General features: G+C 46.6%; 1 protein-coding gene across 2 annotated transcripts in view; it reads right to left on the reverse strand.

The window, feature by feature from the left end:
* Positions 1-13,294, reverse strand: part of LOC101626429 (long-chain-fatty-acid--CoA ligase ACSBG2) — a 28,412-nt gene extending 15,118 nt beyond the window's left edge. The window contains exons 1-5 of one of the 2 annotated variants that reach the window (XM_012729497.1): positions 13,279-13,294; positions 5,878-6,107; positions 3,885-3,973; positions 3,124-3,244; positions 1,190-1,273 (exon numbers count right to left, since the gene is read on the reverse strand). In XM_012729497.1, the coding sequence (XP_012584951.1) occupies positions 1,190-1,273; positions 3,124-3,244; positions 3,885-3,973; positions 5,878-6,107; positions 13,279-13,294 (540 nt within the window). Of the gene's footprint in view, positions 1-1,189; positions 1,274-3,123; positions 3,245-3,884; positions 3,974-5,877; positions 6,108-6,808; positions 6,825-13,278 lie in introns of those variants that run through there. The other variant, XM_004689305.2, reaches the window with a different exon arrangement.
* Positions 13,295-14,444: the final 1,150 nt, after the last annotated feature.

Consider the following 14,444-nt stretch of genomic DNA (forward strand, 5'->3'; position numbering starts at 1 on the left):
GTGTGTGTGTGTGTGTGTGTGTGTGTGTGTGTGTGTGCAAGAGCTGCTGCCTGGACGGCGCCTCTGGGATGCGTGTGTGTGTGTGTGTGTGTGTGTGTGCGCGCGCCCCGCTGCCTCTCGGCTGGCTGACCTTCGGCTCCCGGGAGGACACTCTGTGCAAGTCTCCTGGGTCTGCGGGCTTCTAGGGGCTGTAAAGCACCTGCCAGCGCTTGCAGTGCCTGGGGGTGTGCCACTGGCGCTCTCCACCCCTTTCCACCTGGCACCGGCTCCAAGCCCAAGTAGAAAAGTCGCGACAGAGACTGCTGCTGTGACAGTCACTTTTAACTTTTTTTTTTTTTAACTTTTTGGAAGTCTGAAGTTCTGCTCCACTGTCTTTGGTTTTGAGCCATCTGCACCTCCTTCAGTAACAGGTGAAGCCTGCTCCTATCTGCCCCATTCTTTATGAGCTTCTGGGGCGCCGGGTAAGCAGAGTTGCCTCCATCACAGAGATAAGGGTGCTGGAGGCATCCCAGCTGCCCGGTCAGGATCAGAATGAGGACTGGGACTTCACCTCCGTGCCAGGCGAAAGGACATGCAAAAACCAAGAAATAACAAGACAAATGTGATCGAGAAGAGTATTTTGGTATGCTATTTTAGGTTGCTATCAAAGAGAAAGATCCACAACGAAATATCACAATTTTAGATGAAGACCGGTCCCAACAGTCCTTCCATGTCCTAACAGAAACGTGTCCCTTTATATACATACTTGTAAATATTAAAAAATTGTTAGTAATCAGTCATACATTTGGGAGGATATAAAGAAAATACTTCTAAAATGAGAGTTTTAACACCCCTAATTTTCAAAGATGCAGAATGTTTTCCTGATTACCTTTAATGTTGTGAAAGAAATTGTTGATTGTTGTTATGACATTGATTTTGGGGATGATTTGTCACACAACAATAAATAACCAGAATAGATAAATTTCCAGATCATTTAAAAAAATGCCTTCCAAAAGGCCCAGCTCGCGTTCCTTGACAAGCTCCACCTACCTTTTCAAGGCCCCACCCACTTCCCTGTGCGGCCCCACCCACTTCCTTGTGAGGCCCCACCCACTTCCCTGTGAGGCCCCACCCACCGTCTAGCTCACCTCCCACTTTCTTTGGGAGGCCCCGCCTTCTCCCTCGCTCCCTGCCCCTTTCCCATGCTTACATTGTATACGTTCACGATGTTTTCATTCAATGGGCTCTTGTACTGGACGATGGCTTTTAGGGTCTGCATCATGTTCTCTGCATTCTGAAAAAAAGTTTTACATGGTTGTCATAGCAACTCAGCCCTGGGAAAAACTAAAGCTGGATGCAAGTCCTAAACTCCCTCCAACAACAACCCTGGCCTCTTCCTCCTGCCCAATGAAAAACCTTGTGAAACAACCCCATTTGAGGATATTTGCAGTGAGTCTCGTTAGCTTCCTCCAGCTAAGGCAGATGAAGATAACAGCCAGCTGTGACAGCACTCTTGGGCTGCATCCTGCTGCAGAGGGCCATGGCTCTGGCTTGCGGTCCCTTCCTTGCAGTGTGATGCAGCCCGGGTACAGCTAACCTAGCTGCATGAAGGTGGATAGAACCTGAAAGTTTCAGAACTCTACCTACATGTTAGAATCAGAAGGTGGGGGAGGCCAGACCTGTGGGATTCTTACACCTGTTCTTGCAAAGAAAGACCTGTGTGTCTAGGACCTTCCTAGGCAATCCAGTGAAAGTCGCTGCCAATACCCAGTATCCTGACTTTGATTACAACCATGTTTCTGGCATGGATTGAAGAGAACAGATGACAGAAGTGCTTACAACAGATAATAACTGAGCAAACGTTTGCCAGAAAGAGAAAACAGACACCCAAAGAGCCCAGAACAGTCAATAGCTTGGGATGTTTGAGGAATATAAACAGTGGTGGATGACCAGGAGGGGGAGGGAGAGAGAGGGACAGTGGGGGAGAGGAGAGGACAGAGAGAGCCAGCTGCCATGCCTTGGAGCATGGCAAAGAGAGGGGGTGAGTTTATTCTGAAGGAGGCAGGAAGCGCTGGTGAGTAGGAGGGTTATAGGAATATCAGCCCAAATCAAGATTGCCAAGTGGAGGGAGGAGAGGAGTGTTAGAGTTTGAATCTCCCACAGAGCACAACGGACCATCATATCTTCACAAACTGCACCTTCAGCAAAGGAAAGAGACAGAAATAATTTGGTTCTGGCTGAATATACTGGAACAAGCACAGGAATTGATAGCACTGAGACAGCCTTGGGGGGAGGGCGACGGAACACGTGGAATGTCCTAATGGTGGAAAAATCCAAATTGAAGCGGTGTTCATAGTGAGGAGGAAGGGGGCCCCCATTCTTCACTCACACCATCGTGGACTCTGCTGTGAACAGAACGAATGGTGCAGGAGTGTCAGGGAACAGGGAAGCGTCACTTAAGAAAATGAGTTTTTCATGGCTACAGGTAGACGTCCATCCCAAACCAGCTCAAAGGAGACAAAGTGTCCTGTTTCCCTGAGTCAGGCTAAGACTTCATTGAGGCTGGAAAGTGTCCTCACTACAGAAAGGGTAAAATGAGGGAAAACGTGACCAGCCATGGTCAGAGCTGTCTGCCGTCATTGACAAGACACACCTTGACTCCAGGAACCTGAGAGAAGATAAATGGCTAACCCTGAAATGAGGACATTCAGTGTCAAAGCCAGCCACGTGTCCTGGGGCTGAGTGGTGGATCTGGTCCCCCAGGTTCAGCCCTATGGATGCCCCTTCCCTTTGGGCCTCCTGCCAAAAGTGGTTCGGGAAAGGCAGCTCATTCAAACACAAACCATCAGAGAAGTTTCTTCAGTACCCCTACAAAGACACCTCAAGAAGCAAAAATTAAGACGAGTCAAATTTCACTGTAGAGAAAGAAAAGTTGTAAGTAGTCAGAGGAGACAAGTCTGGTGTCTTTGATCCACCACCACCACTTTGCAGGACTCTACTCTTGTGGGGAACACTTAACCTGTGCCTGGGACAAGCCCCTTCACCCCAGCTTATCATTAGGATCTACCTGGGAGCAAAAAGACACCTCCTCAGAGCCCAGAGGTCGCCCTGGTGGTTGGAGGGAAGCCCAGGGTGGGGATTTACCGAGAGGATTTTCTTTAGCTGTATGTCATTTTCAACCAGCAGGATGTCCACCTTGGCCTGAGTAATGACGTACTGACAGGCATCTGCAGAGTTGGTGGCATAAATTCCAACACTGATTCCCCTGGGAAAAGAAAACACACACCTTAAGGTTAGAGCGTTCTGGAGGGTGGGAGAGGGGAACGGGCTGTAGCAAGCCCAGGTGAAAACTGCCCCCTTCACAACGCAGCAAATACGACAGCAGGAAACAGGAGAGCCATGAGAGCATGGTGTTGTGGCCACGATGCCATGGGACCCTCACACGCCGCATCGACAGTGGCAGAAATGGGACTCAGTGCAGGGAGTGCACTCGCTCAGGTCCCGCAGCCAGTAAGTGACAGGGAGACTTAGGTGGCCCCCAAACTCCTGTGCTTCCCTCCACATCTTGCTGCTTCTTTTAACCATTCTGTCTTGGTTGCATTTTGCATTTCCCCAAACACTAAGGACAAGTAGCATCTTTCCAAGAGCTCACTGGCTGCTTCCTTGGTGATAGTTCTGTCTGAGCTTTTTGCCTGTTTAAACTCTGCTTGTCTGGTCATGACAGGTTATAGAAGCGCCTCATATCAACGAGGCCTTACGTGTTGTATTGCAGCTACTAGCCCTCTGTCAGACGGACTGGTTTGTGGTCTGTGCAGCCTGCTAACCCGAGGTGGCTTCTGCCATCCCTGCAGGAACCAGCCCAGGCCACCACCCTCCCCAGCAAACCAGAGCATGGTATCACTCACCCTGCAAGGATGGCAGCAAGGTGAGCAATAAGCCACTCCTTGGAGTTGAAGCCCAGTATACCGACTCCATGGAAACGCTTCAAGCCCAGCTGGGAAGGCAAAAAACAAACAGATAAACCAAAAAGACAGATAAGGAGCTAATTTGTCTCTGGCTGGTGCCTGACCATTGGTTGTGTGGAAGCAGATACCAAAACTGGCGAAGTCACAGCGGAAAGCTGGTGTGGAGACCGGCATCTAGGGTATGACTTTTTTGGATTATTGAGAGACTGGTTTGTTTTTCTCTATGTAACACCCCATTTACTTATTGTTTATTGTGATAAGCTCGATATAGTTCAAATGTACCATTTTAACCAATTTTAGGTGTACAGCTCAGTGGTGTTAAGTACACATGTCTCCCTGCATGTGGCTTATTTGTCTCTTCCCAGCTCTATGGTCCCTCATGAGGTTAAGTGGAGCTGTCAGTCTGAACTGCACCATCTGAAGCCCTGACTGGACAGGAGGGTTTGCTTCGAGTGGACTGACATGGCTGGCTCTAAGGGGAGACTGCAGCTCCAGAACTTTCTAAGATTCCTAAATGGAGACTCTGCCCTATTAAACACTAACTCCCCTCCCCAGCCCCTGGCATCCACCACCCATGTCCTAGCTCTCTGGACCCCCCTATAAATGGAATCAACAGGATCTGGCCTGTTGTGTCTGACTTTGTTCGTGGAGCATAGTATTCCCCAGGTTCACCTATGGTATCATGTGCATGAGAATTCCCTTCCTCTTTAAGGCTGCATAATATTCCAGTGGCTTCATGGACTACAGTGTGTTTGTCCGTTAACCCATCAATAGGCACTTGAATTACTTCCACCCACTGGCATAAAGAAAAGCTGCTGTGACCTTGGGTGTGCATACAAATATCTGCTTATGTTCTCGCTGTCAATTCTCCATAGCCTCTATCCAGAAGTGGACTGACAGGATCACGTGATCATTCTAAACTTAATTTTTTCTTTTTTAAAAATTTTCAATCAGAAGGATGTAGCATCCAAAGGTTATATTCAATAAGCACCCAGAAGTAAGCCCACAGTTAATTTACAACTAAGGAGTCAAGAGTGTATATTGGAGAAAGGGTAGTCTCTTTTAGAAATGTTGGGAAAACTGGACAGCCACATGCCAAAGATTGAAATGAAACAGTGTCTCATACCAGTTACAAAAAAGTAACTCAAAATGGATTAAAGACTTGGATATAAGGTCCAGAACTATAAAATGCATAGGAAAAAATACAGGCAAACCCTCCACTTGTGCCCTTGTGCCAGCGTTTCCCACCGTGTGTCAAGGTTGGTCTGTATAACTGACAGAACATGGGAGAAATAACAGTATGTCTGCTGGGATTAGATTAGATAAGATGTCAAGGCACCTAGCTCTTTCATATCTCTCATCTCTCACTGTTTCTGGAGGAAGCCAGCTGCCATATTGTGAGAATACTCCAGCAACCCCACCCAGGGAGCAAGAAGCTGCAGTCTCCCCTTAGAGCCAGCCATGTCAGTCCACTCGAAGCAAACCCTCCTGTCCAGTCAGGGCTTCAGATGGTGCAGTCCAGACTGACAGCTCCACTTAACCTCATGAGGGACCATAGAGCTGGGAAGAGACAAATAAGCCACAGCTGGGATGCCACATTAGCTGACTAAGACACTGAGATACGATGCTACGGGTAAAAGCCAGATGCAGAACCATGGGGACGGTATGTGACCGTATGTGTAAAAATAAGCACATGTGGAAATTACAGCTAATGCACACATAGTTATTTCCCAAATAGACATACAAAAAACTAGCAATGATGACTTCCTCCATAAGAGAGGGATTCGAGATCAGAGGGAATGTTCACCAATTAACTATTGTATCTTGTGGTGCCTTATTTATTTTGTATTATATGTGTGTATACATAGGATGAATACTAATTGATGAAAGAAAGAAGGAGAGGAAAGGAGGGAGGGAGGAAGGAATCATTTACCTTAAGCAAGGCTCTTGCAGCCTTCCGACAAGCCTCATAGTATTGGTTGAAACTCAGAACATCCCACTTCTCTCTTCTCTTTGATGCAAGGGCTGGATAAGCCCCAAATCGTTTCACTGACTGTTGTAAAAATTCAGGCACAGTCATCGGGGTCTCATGGCCTGGCCCATGCTTTGAAAGCCTCAGAAGAACTTCCCCGTCTTGATGAATGGTCCACAGCCCAGGAATAACTGTGAACAGTTAGCAAGATTGGGTGGCAAATGTTTTTATTCATTTCATAACTTGAGGGGTCTTCTTGTACCTAAAATGCTGGAGGTTGAGTGCCTCCCATTCTTGAAGGGAAATCTCATGATCAACACTCATCTGTTCCAGCTTCTTTTTCTTATTTTGGCCTTACCCCTTTCTCAACAATGTATTATGAAAATCAATTTCAAGCAAATGAAACAGTTGAACAGACTGATTCTAAACACCCTCTTACCACCTTGATGCCGCACCTTCTGGCATTTTGCTGTATTTTCTTCATTACATGTGGACTGCCCTCCTCCATCCGATTTCCTGATGCATTTCAAAGCAAGCTGCTTGTCTGTCCCCTTCAACCTTGAAATTACATCTGCACTGTATTTATGTGTGGTTCCTGGGCGTAACCCACACAGGCCTACCATCCTAACAGAGAAGCGCCCACGTGTTGCAAATAATACAAATGGATCTTTGGAGGAGCAAGTGGCTTGCCCAGTGTCACGTAGCTAATAGAGCTCAGTTTTGAATTAAATGACCTGATGACTGCTCACCTGTGCAAGAGTAGAAACACCCCTCCTCACACCTCCTCAGGTTCAGGCCGCTCAGCCAAGGAATGACTGAGTAATGAGTCTCTGAATCCAGGTTGTGAAAAACCTTGGCCATGGCGGTATACTATCTCTTGCCCATAACTTACCTTCTGGTTCACTCATATCTGCTTCAAGGTCCTCACCCGCCTCAATTCTTGAGTTGTTGGGAGATCAACACTTCCAGGTATGCAGAAACCATTCTTCACAGTACTGCAAAGCACAAAGCATGGATTTAACTGACAAAAATGTCACAGGGCGCTGAGGTCAACTCCCATCCCCTGGTCCTGTCTGCCTACAGTCCTGGGATCACAGAATCACTCTTGTCTTGGACCTCAGTGTAGAGGAGAGAGATTCATAGGCCAGCAATAAAGTCCAGAGGTCTTTGAGTCTGTGAGTTTCCAAGAGTCTCTTAAATAGATAGAAAATAGGGGCCAGGCTTTTATGTTCTCCTGTGTGTGAGAATATTTTTTGAAGTGTTCCAAGGAAAAGAAAGTCTCAGGGGAGATTTCTCATCAGTCTTAGAGATACTGTAACAGGAAAACCCAAAGGGAATAAAGCAAAAAAAGAGTAAAAATTTTGCTGATTATTTTTCACATGGCAAAGCTTACTAAAAACAGAATCAAAAGATCAATTATAAAGTATGGGAAAACCCATCTAATGAAAATAGGAAAAACCCATCTGATAGATTAAGGTCTAACGTCCTTCATATGTAAAGAATGCTGATGAATTAATAAAAAGAATACTAATAGTCCTGTGGGAAAATGGCAAGGCATGACTAGAAAGTTCTCTGAAAAGAAATTTTTTAAAATATATATAATAGTTTATTTTTACACCATTTTGTGCATTTTTTCATCTCAGTTGTAATCCCCGAGGGCTTCCCATCACCAAATCACCCTCTGCCATCACCATAGTCCAGTGCATTTCCCTCCCCCCACTGTTTTTGATCCCATTCCCCACTTCACCCCCCATAAAATGTCTCTGTTCTATAGCTGTTCATTATTATTACTATTTTCTCACGTGGTCGGTTATACTCCTGCTATGTATGAGTGAAACCATCCGGTATTTTTCCTTTTCTTTCTGGCTTATTTCACTAAGCATTATCTTCTCCAGCTCCATCCATGTTGCTGCAAAAGACATGTGTTTCTTTTTCTGAGTAGTATTCCATTATGTATATGTACCATATCTTTTTAATCCAGTCATTCACTTTTGGGCACTTGGGCATTTCCACATCTTTCCAATTGTAAATAAGCTGGCAGTAAACATGGGGGTGCAGGTATCTTTTTGAATCAATGTTTTTGTGTTTTTTGGGTAGATACCTAGGTGTGTGATTGCTGAGTCATACGGAAGCTCCCTGTTTAGCAGTTTGAGGAAACTCCACAAACAGTTTTCCACACTGGTTGTACTAGTTTGCATTCCCACCAACAGTGCAGGAGCATTCCTTTTTCTCCACACCCTTGTCAACATTTGTTGTTGCTAGTTGTTTTAAGGTGTGCCATTCTCACTGGGGTGAGGTGGTATCTCATTGTGGTTTTAATTTGCATCTCCCTTATTACAAGTGATGTTGAACATTTTTTCATATTCTTGTTGCATTTCCTCTTTGGAGAGTGTCTTTTTAGCTCACCTGCCCATTTTTTGATGGGGTTGTGTACTTTATTTTTGTTGAGTTTCATCAGTTCTTTGTATATCTTTGTGATCAATCAATCCTTTATCACTTGTTTTGTGTAAGAAAATTTTTTTCCCAATCAGTGAGATGTCTGTTTGTCTTTTGTAATGTCTCTTTTGCTGTACAGAAGCTCTTTAACTTGAGCAGTCCCATCTATTTATCCTTGCCTTCACTATCATTGCACTGGGTGCTCTATCTTTAAAGATGTCGCTGAAGTGTATATCGTGTAGTGTTTGGCCCCAAAAAGAAAATTTTAAATGACTTTCAAAAGCAGAAAAACATGCACCATCATCTCAGTCATGAGAGAAATACAATACAAAATATTATGATGCTATTTTTACCTATCAGATTAAGATAAAGAAGACTTCAAAATCCATATGTCTGTGGGAAACCATCTGTTCTTGTATATTGTAATAAGAACAAACACAGCACCTTTGGGGGACGTTTGTCAGTATGTAATCAGATGTAATATCATGTAGTCATTAGCCCACCCATAGGGGACATTGTGTCTAATGCTGGCTCCCCAGGGTCCCTGCACACTAATTAACCGGACACATTACTGTTTGAAGCCTTTGAGTATGGTGAGGGACAAACATTACTCCTTCATTTGTTTGATTTCCAGTGTGTTAATCCTTAAGTAACATCCCTTTTAAAATTAATACAATGTAAATGAATAATAATCTATTAATTGTGTCATTAGATTGTACGTCTCCCTCATTGATATGCTGAAGCCCTAAGATAACAAAATGCTGGGTATTTGGAGTCGGGGACCTTAGGATGGTAATTAGGGTTAAATGATGCATAAAGGTGAGGTCCTAATTCATTAGGGATAGTGAACTTATAGGAGGAGGAAGAGATCCATGTCTGCTTTCCCTTTGCTCTGTGAGGACACAGCAGGAAGGAAACGGCAAGTGATTCAACAAAAGCCAACCCTGCCGGTGACCTTGCTCCTAGACTTCCAGTCTCCAGAACTGAGAGTAAATGAATTTCTATTAAGTCATCTTGGCGTGATAGTTTGCCATGTCAACCCTAAGCAGATTACTACAGTTATGTAAATATTTAGAAGAATGTTGCTTAATAAGTTTGTGAATTAAAAAAAAAAATTCATCTTCCCAAACATTTAAGCATTGGTCATTCACATTTCCTTCATCAAAATTCTCCTAAGTGTCTAACTGAAATCACAAGCCCAAGTTCATTCCAATCAAGGATGTCTCCAGACATTGTCAACTGTTAGTTTGGGGGCAAAAATTTGATGTTTTGACATCGATGAAAAGTGCTTCAGTGGTTTTCATAGAGGAAAGTTGAATTTGTTCCTTCTGATGAACAATGTACACAAATACAAAAAGCCAACAATTGCTCTAAATTCTAGATTTGCAGTAATGTGCTACAACACCAAATATCTCTGTCGGAATCAGACATACACCGGGGAAACCCTAACGATGATACTCTCGTTAATGAAGCTTTACAACCTGTACCCGTTTATACTAGCAGATGTGGGTTTGCTATTTCAGTGAAAACAGGTAGCTAGAAAGGCACAGTTGAAAAATGAATTTGAATGAATCACATGGAATTTATATACAGAGTGTATCAGAAAGCAGAACAAAGCAAGAGGTCAAATGCAGCTGATCTGCATGAAGCTGTAAACATGCATGTAGGGCCTCCCTGGTGGTGAACGGGTTGAAGCGCAGCACTGTGAAGCTGTCCGCAGCCACTCCAACACGAGTTCCATCCCTGGCCAGGGAGGTGACCCACAGGGTTCAGCAGACCTCTCCTGACCTACCTGCTGCTCCCCTCAGCGTAACTCAGTTTATCTGCCTGTTCTGCTCCCCACTCTGTCTCTGGTGAATCCTCTGAACCCCTGCAACCTCTGGCCTGTACCCCAGTGCTTGTATGCATAAATAAATCAATCTTTTTTTTTTAAATGCATGTAAAAGCACAGAAAGAGTACCCTAACTGAAAAAGTCTTGCTGGAGCAAGATCTTGGGGGCACCCCAATTTCTCTTTGACTTCCTATCTTTTCTTCATTCCTTCCTCCCTCTTGCCCATCCATTTTTCTACACTGGATCTTAACCAAAAGGCCGAGAAGCAATGGCAATGTCCACCCATCCACTGTTCCGGTCTTTCCTCCTTGTTCTCTTCTGTCTCCCCCACCCCTCTCTCCCTTTCTCCTCCTCGGCCACATTTGATCCATCAGCAAATTCCATCAGTTCAGCCTCAAAAACCCACCTGGTCACATGAATGGGTGTGGCTGTGAGCCAGCGGAACCCAGTTAAAGGTGGGCCCCATCAGACATGCACATTATTTGGGTGCCCGGTGCAAATAAGATGATCGTCAGGCAGGCAGGCGGGTGGAGAGCCAAACACTGACTGAGTCTCAGAGGACATGAGGAAAGGATAATGGCTTTTTCAAGTGTCTTAGTTGGGCTAAATTAAAGAATTTAAACATTCCTAGTAAGACGTGGCCTGGGCTTTGCTTTTGAACACCTAGCCGAGGAATGGTAACGTGCAGACAGACAAGGTCAGCTCTGTGTCGAAGGGCAGTAATGGGCTCAATGACAATTATCCAAATCAACTGCAAAGCTGTTAGAAATAAAAAAAAAAAAAAGCTGTTTAAGGTGACTAGATTAATGATTAATATTCAAAACCCAATAACTTTCTTATACGACAGCAGCTACCAACAGAAAAAGATACAGAGGGTCTAGTTCAAGTCCAAGATGTGTTATCTGCCGTGAGCCCCACTCTTAGGGGAAGATGCTGCGGAATCCTGACGGACTCCCACACCCCTCTCCTACACTGGCACCTGCCTCCGCTCCAGAAGGTGTGGTTCTGGCCATCACAGCGAGGCTTGGGGGGCTGAGACATTGGGTGCTCACGATGTTTTGTTCTTCCGCAAAGATGATACAAAACTGGCCTTCCTGGAAATCGGCTGGTGCTGTGCCGCTCCTGCCCGGCTGCCTGGGTGGTGGGGGTGATGGAAGGCAGGGAGATGAGCAGTTTCCCACCTCGACAGGCCTAATCGCCCACCCAGCCTTCCAGAACCTTCTGTCCCAGTCACCTCTATGACATCACGAGCTGCCCCTCCCCCACCCCATTCCTAGTGAACTTGCTGCCAGGCGAGGGAGGTCACTGGCGCTGTGCCTGAAATGTGAATGTGCCACAAGCGCGATGGCGGGCGCGTGCTAGATGTTAGGGACATAGAGATGAGCAAAGCCAGAAGACAGGAAGACAGCGAGGAAGCTAGAATCGTGCAAACTGGCAAATGATTACGCACAAGGCCCCCAGGTGTGCTCGGAGGGTGCTGATCTGACCGAGCCAGCCAGCTCTGAACAGGCCAGCGGCCAGGGGGCGCCTTCATGTAAATGGATGTGAAGGGCTCAGGAGAAACAAATAATCCGATTGAAACATGGGCAGAGGAACCCAACCGGCCTTTTCCCAAAAATGACACACAGGTGGCCAACGGGTCTGCAAATGGCCCTCAAGGTCACTGATGGGAATTTCTCTTTCTGGTCTGGCCACCCAGCGCCACAAATGCAAACAAAACAAGACAAAAACCAATTTAGTCTAAGAGCTCGCAGGGTAGAGGCAGAGGGCGGAGGTCCAGATAGCCATAGATGACGTGAGGGAGTTTCAGTCACAGAGGCTGGCTAGGTGTGGCAGAGGTTTGCTGCCGCTGAGGGCACGCCCTGGAGAGGGGAGGGGCTGGGATGGGGAGGGCGAAGGCTGGCAGAGGTGGGGGGGTGGGGCAGGGTGTGCTGGGGCGGCTAAGGGCTGGGAGAGATGAGGTCGGTGGGGAGGGCACAGACTGGGAGCCGGGTGGAGACCGAGCGGGTGCCGGGCCTCCCCGGCCTGCAGGCAGCCTTCCACAGCAGCTCTGATGGAAAAGAGCGAACCCACCGCCTCCCTGCAGACAAGGCCCCTCGGCTCCACCCCTCCCCAGTAGCCCCCTCGCTGGGGTTGTCGGGGGCGGGGCTCAGACCTCGGCCCTGCGCAGTAAGCAAAATGGGTAGTAGGCTGGTCAAAAGGTAGACTTCAGTTATAAAATAACTCAGCCCTAGGAACATAAAACGTGGCGACTATAGTTAATAACACTGTATCACATAGTTCTGAAAAGAGTAGTGGGGTTGGACCTCAGCTTTCTCGCTGACCAGGGACAGTGGAAGCGACGCCTTCAGTTCCTTTCCTGGGAATAGAATAATTCCACTCGGGGTTGTTGGAGAAATCAGAAGCCACACAAAAGCAATTGGTACCTGATAGGCATTTGCATTTCGTAGTGCAGCTGTGGGGGTCGGAGTGTATCTTTCCAGGTCGTCTAGGAGAGATTTTAAAAGTTCTTGTGGCAGGGCCCTCCCTGGTGGCACAATGGTTAGGACACAGCACTGCAAGCTGGCCGCAGCCACTTCAGTGCAGGTTCCCCCGGGAGGTGGCCCACATGGCGCGGCAGACCTCTCCTGGCCCCACCCCCCTCCCCCGCTGCTCCTCTAGCAGTGACTTTGTCCATATGTCTGTTCTGCTCCCCACTCTGTTTCTGGTGAAGCCTCCCCGCCCCTGCACCTCTGGCCTGTACCCCAGTTCTGTGTGCATAAATAAATAAATCTTTAAAAAAAAAGTTCTTATCGCAAGGGGAGAAAATGTGATTATGTGTAATGATAGATATTAACTATACTTGATGGAGATGGTTGTGCAATATATGCAAATACTGAATAATAACACTGTACACCGGAAACTAATGTAATGTTAAGTATAATCTCATTGAAAAAATAACAAAGCAAGAAACAAACGCGCAAAGACAATACAGACAGAAGGCCAGATTGAATCACAGGTGCCAATTTGGCGTTTCCCACTGTAGCCCAGTGAGGTGGTTTCCATTTTTTATTCCCGCAGCTATAACTTTTCTCACAGCGCCCCCTGGTGGGACCTTCCGTCTCTTCCATGGGCCATGTGCGTATCGCAGCTTCTACGGTCGTTATGGCACCAGGCGGCAAGGATGGAGCGCTGGGACATCAGTGGGTTTGCTTTTTTAGTTTATACTGTTTGAGTATCAAAAAGATAGGAAAGGCTTATCAGAATGTAACAATCTTCTTCCCCAATGTAGAGAACAGTCATTATCCACACATTGACTGTTTCCTCTGTTAGTAACCCCAATTTTAGACATTATCTGTGGCTTCCGGCTATGGCTCTGCTCTCTGATGATTCCCTACCTGTGTTATTGTTTTCCCTATTACATTTGCCAAAGTCCTACCAATACTCAGGCTCAAACATACAGGACAAGGGATGGGGACTACACCCACCTGGCCCATGCCTCGTGCTTTTATAGCTTCGTGGGCACAGGGCCATGCCATGTGTGCTGCTGTCTCTGCCATCTTTATGCTGCAGAGCGCTTGTACAGAGAGCATATGAGACCATGGGGCCAAAACTGTCCGCCTCATACCTGAAAAGTTTGTCAATCTCTGATAGGATAATCTGTCCGTGCCCTTTCCCTCCAAGGATTCTTGATCTCGGAGTTTTCTGTCTTCCCAGTTCAAATCTTCCAACCTGGTTGTTCTTTATACCAGGGCCATAGCTGCGTCCAAAGAATCAGCATTCTCTCCTTGTCTCCTAACATTGTGTAGGCTCCAGGCTTTGCAAAGGTACCATGCTGGGGTGAATGACAACCTCCCAAATCATCCCATTCACTTAGAATCTCCCAGAATGGGCCTTCCCTGGCGGTGCAGCGGTTTGGAGCGCCGCACTGCTAAGCTAAACCAAGCTGTGGTGACCTCAGTGTGAGTTCGATCCCCGCCCAGGAGGTGGCCCACATGGGGCAGCAGACCTCTAATGTCTCATCCTCGGCTCCCCTCAGCAGTGTACTTTGTCGATCTTCCTGTTCTGCTCCCCACTGTCTCTGGTGAATCCTCTCACTGTCCCTGCATTTCTGGCCTGTACCCCAATTACATAAGTTAAGATGAGGAAGTTAAGATGAGGTCATATTGGATATGGATGAGCCCTAAATTGGGAGAGACATGGAACCAGTGCGGGGGGGGAGGGGGTTCCTGCTGGAGACAGCTGCAAAGACCCCCAAGTCTCCATCTTTATGCATCAGAT

This window comes from Condylura cristata, unplaced genomic scaffold, assembly GCF_000260355.1.
Source record: "Condylura cristata isolate star-nosed mole 26May11 unplaced genomic scaffold, ConCri1.0 scaffold00025, whole genome shotgun sequence".
Classification (NCBI taxonomy): Eukaryota; Metazoa; Chordata; class Mammalia; order Eulipotyphla; family Talpidae; genus Condylura; species Condylura cristata.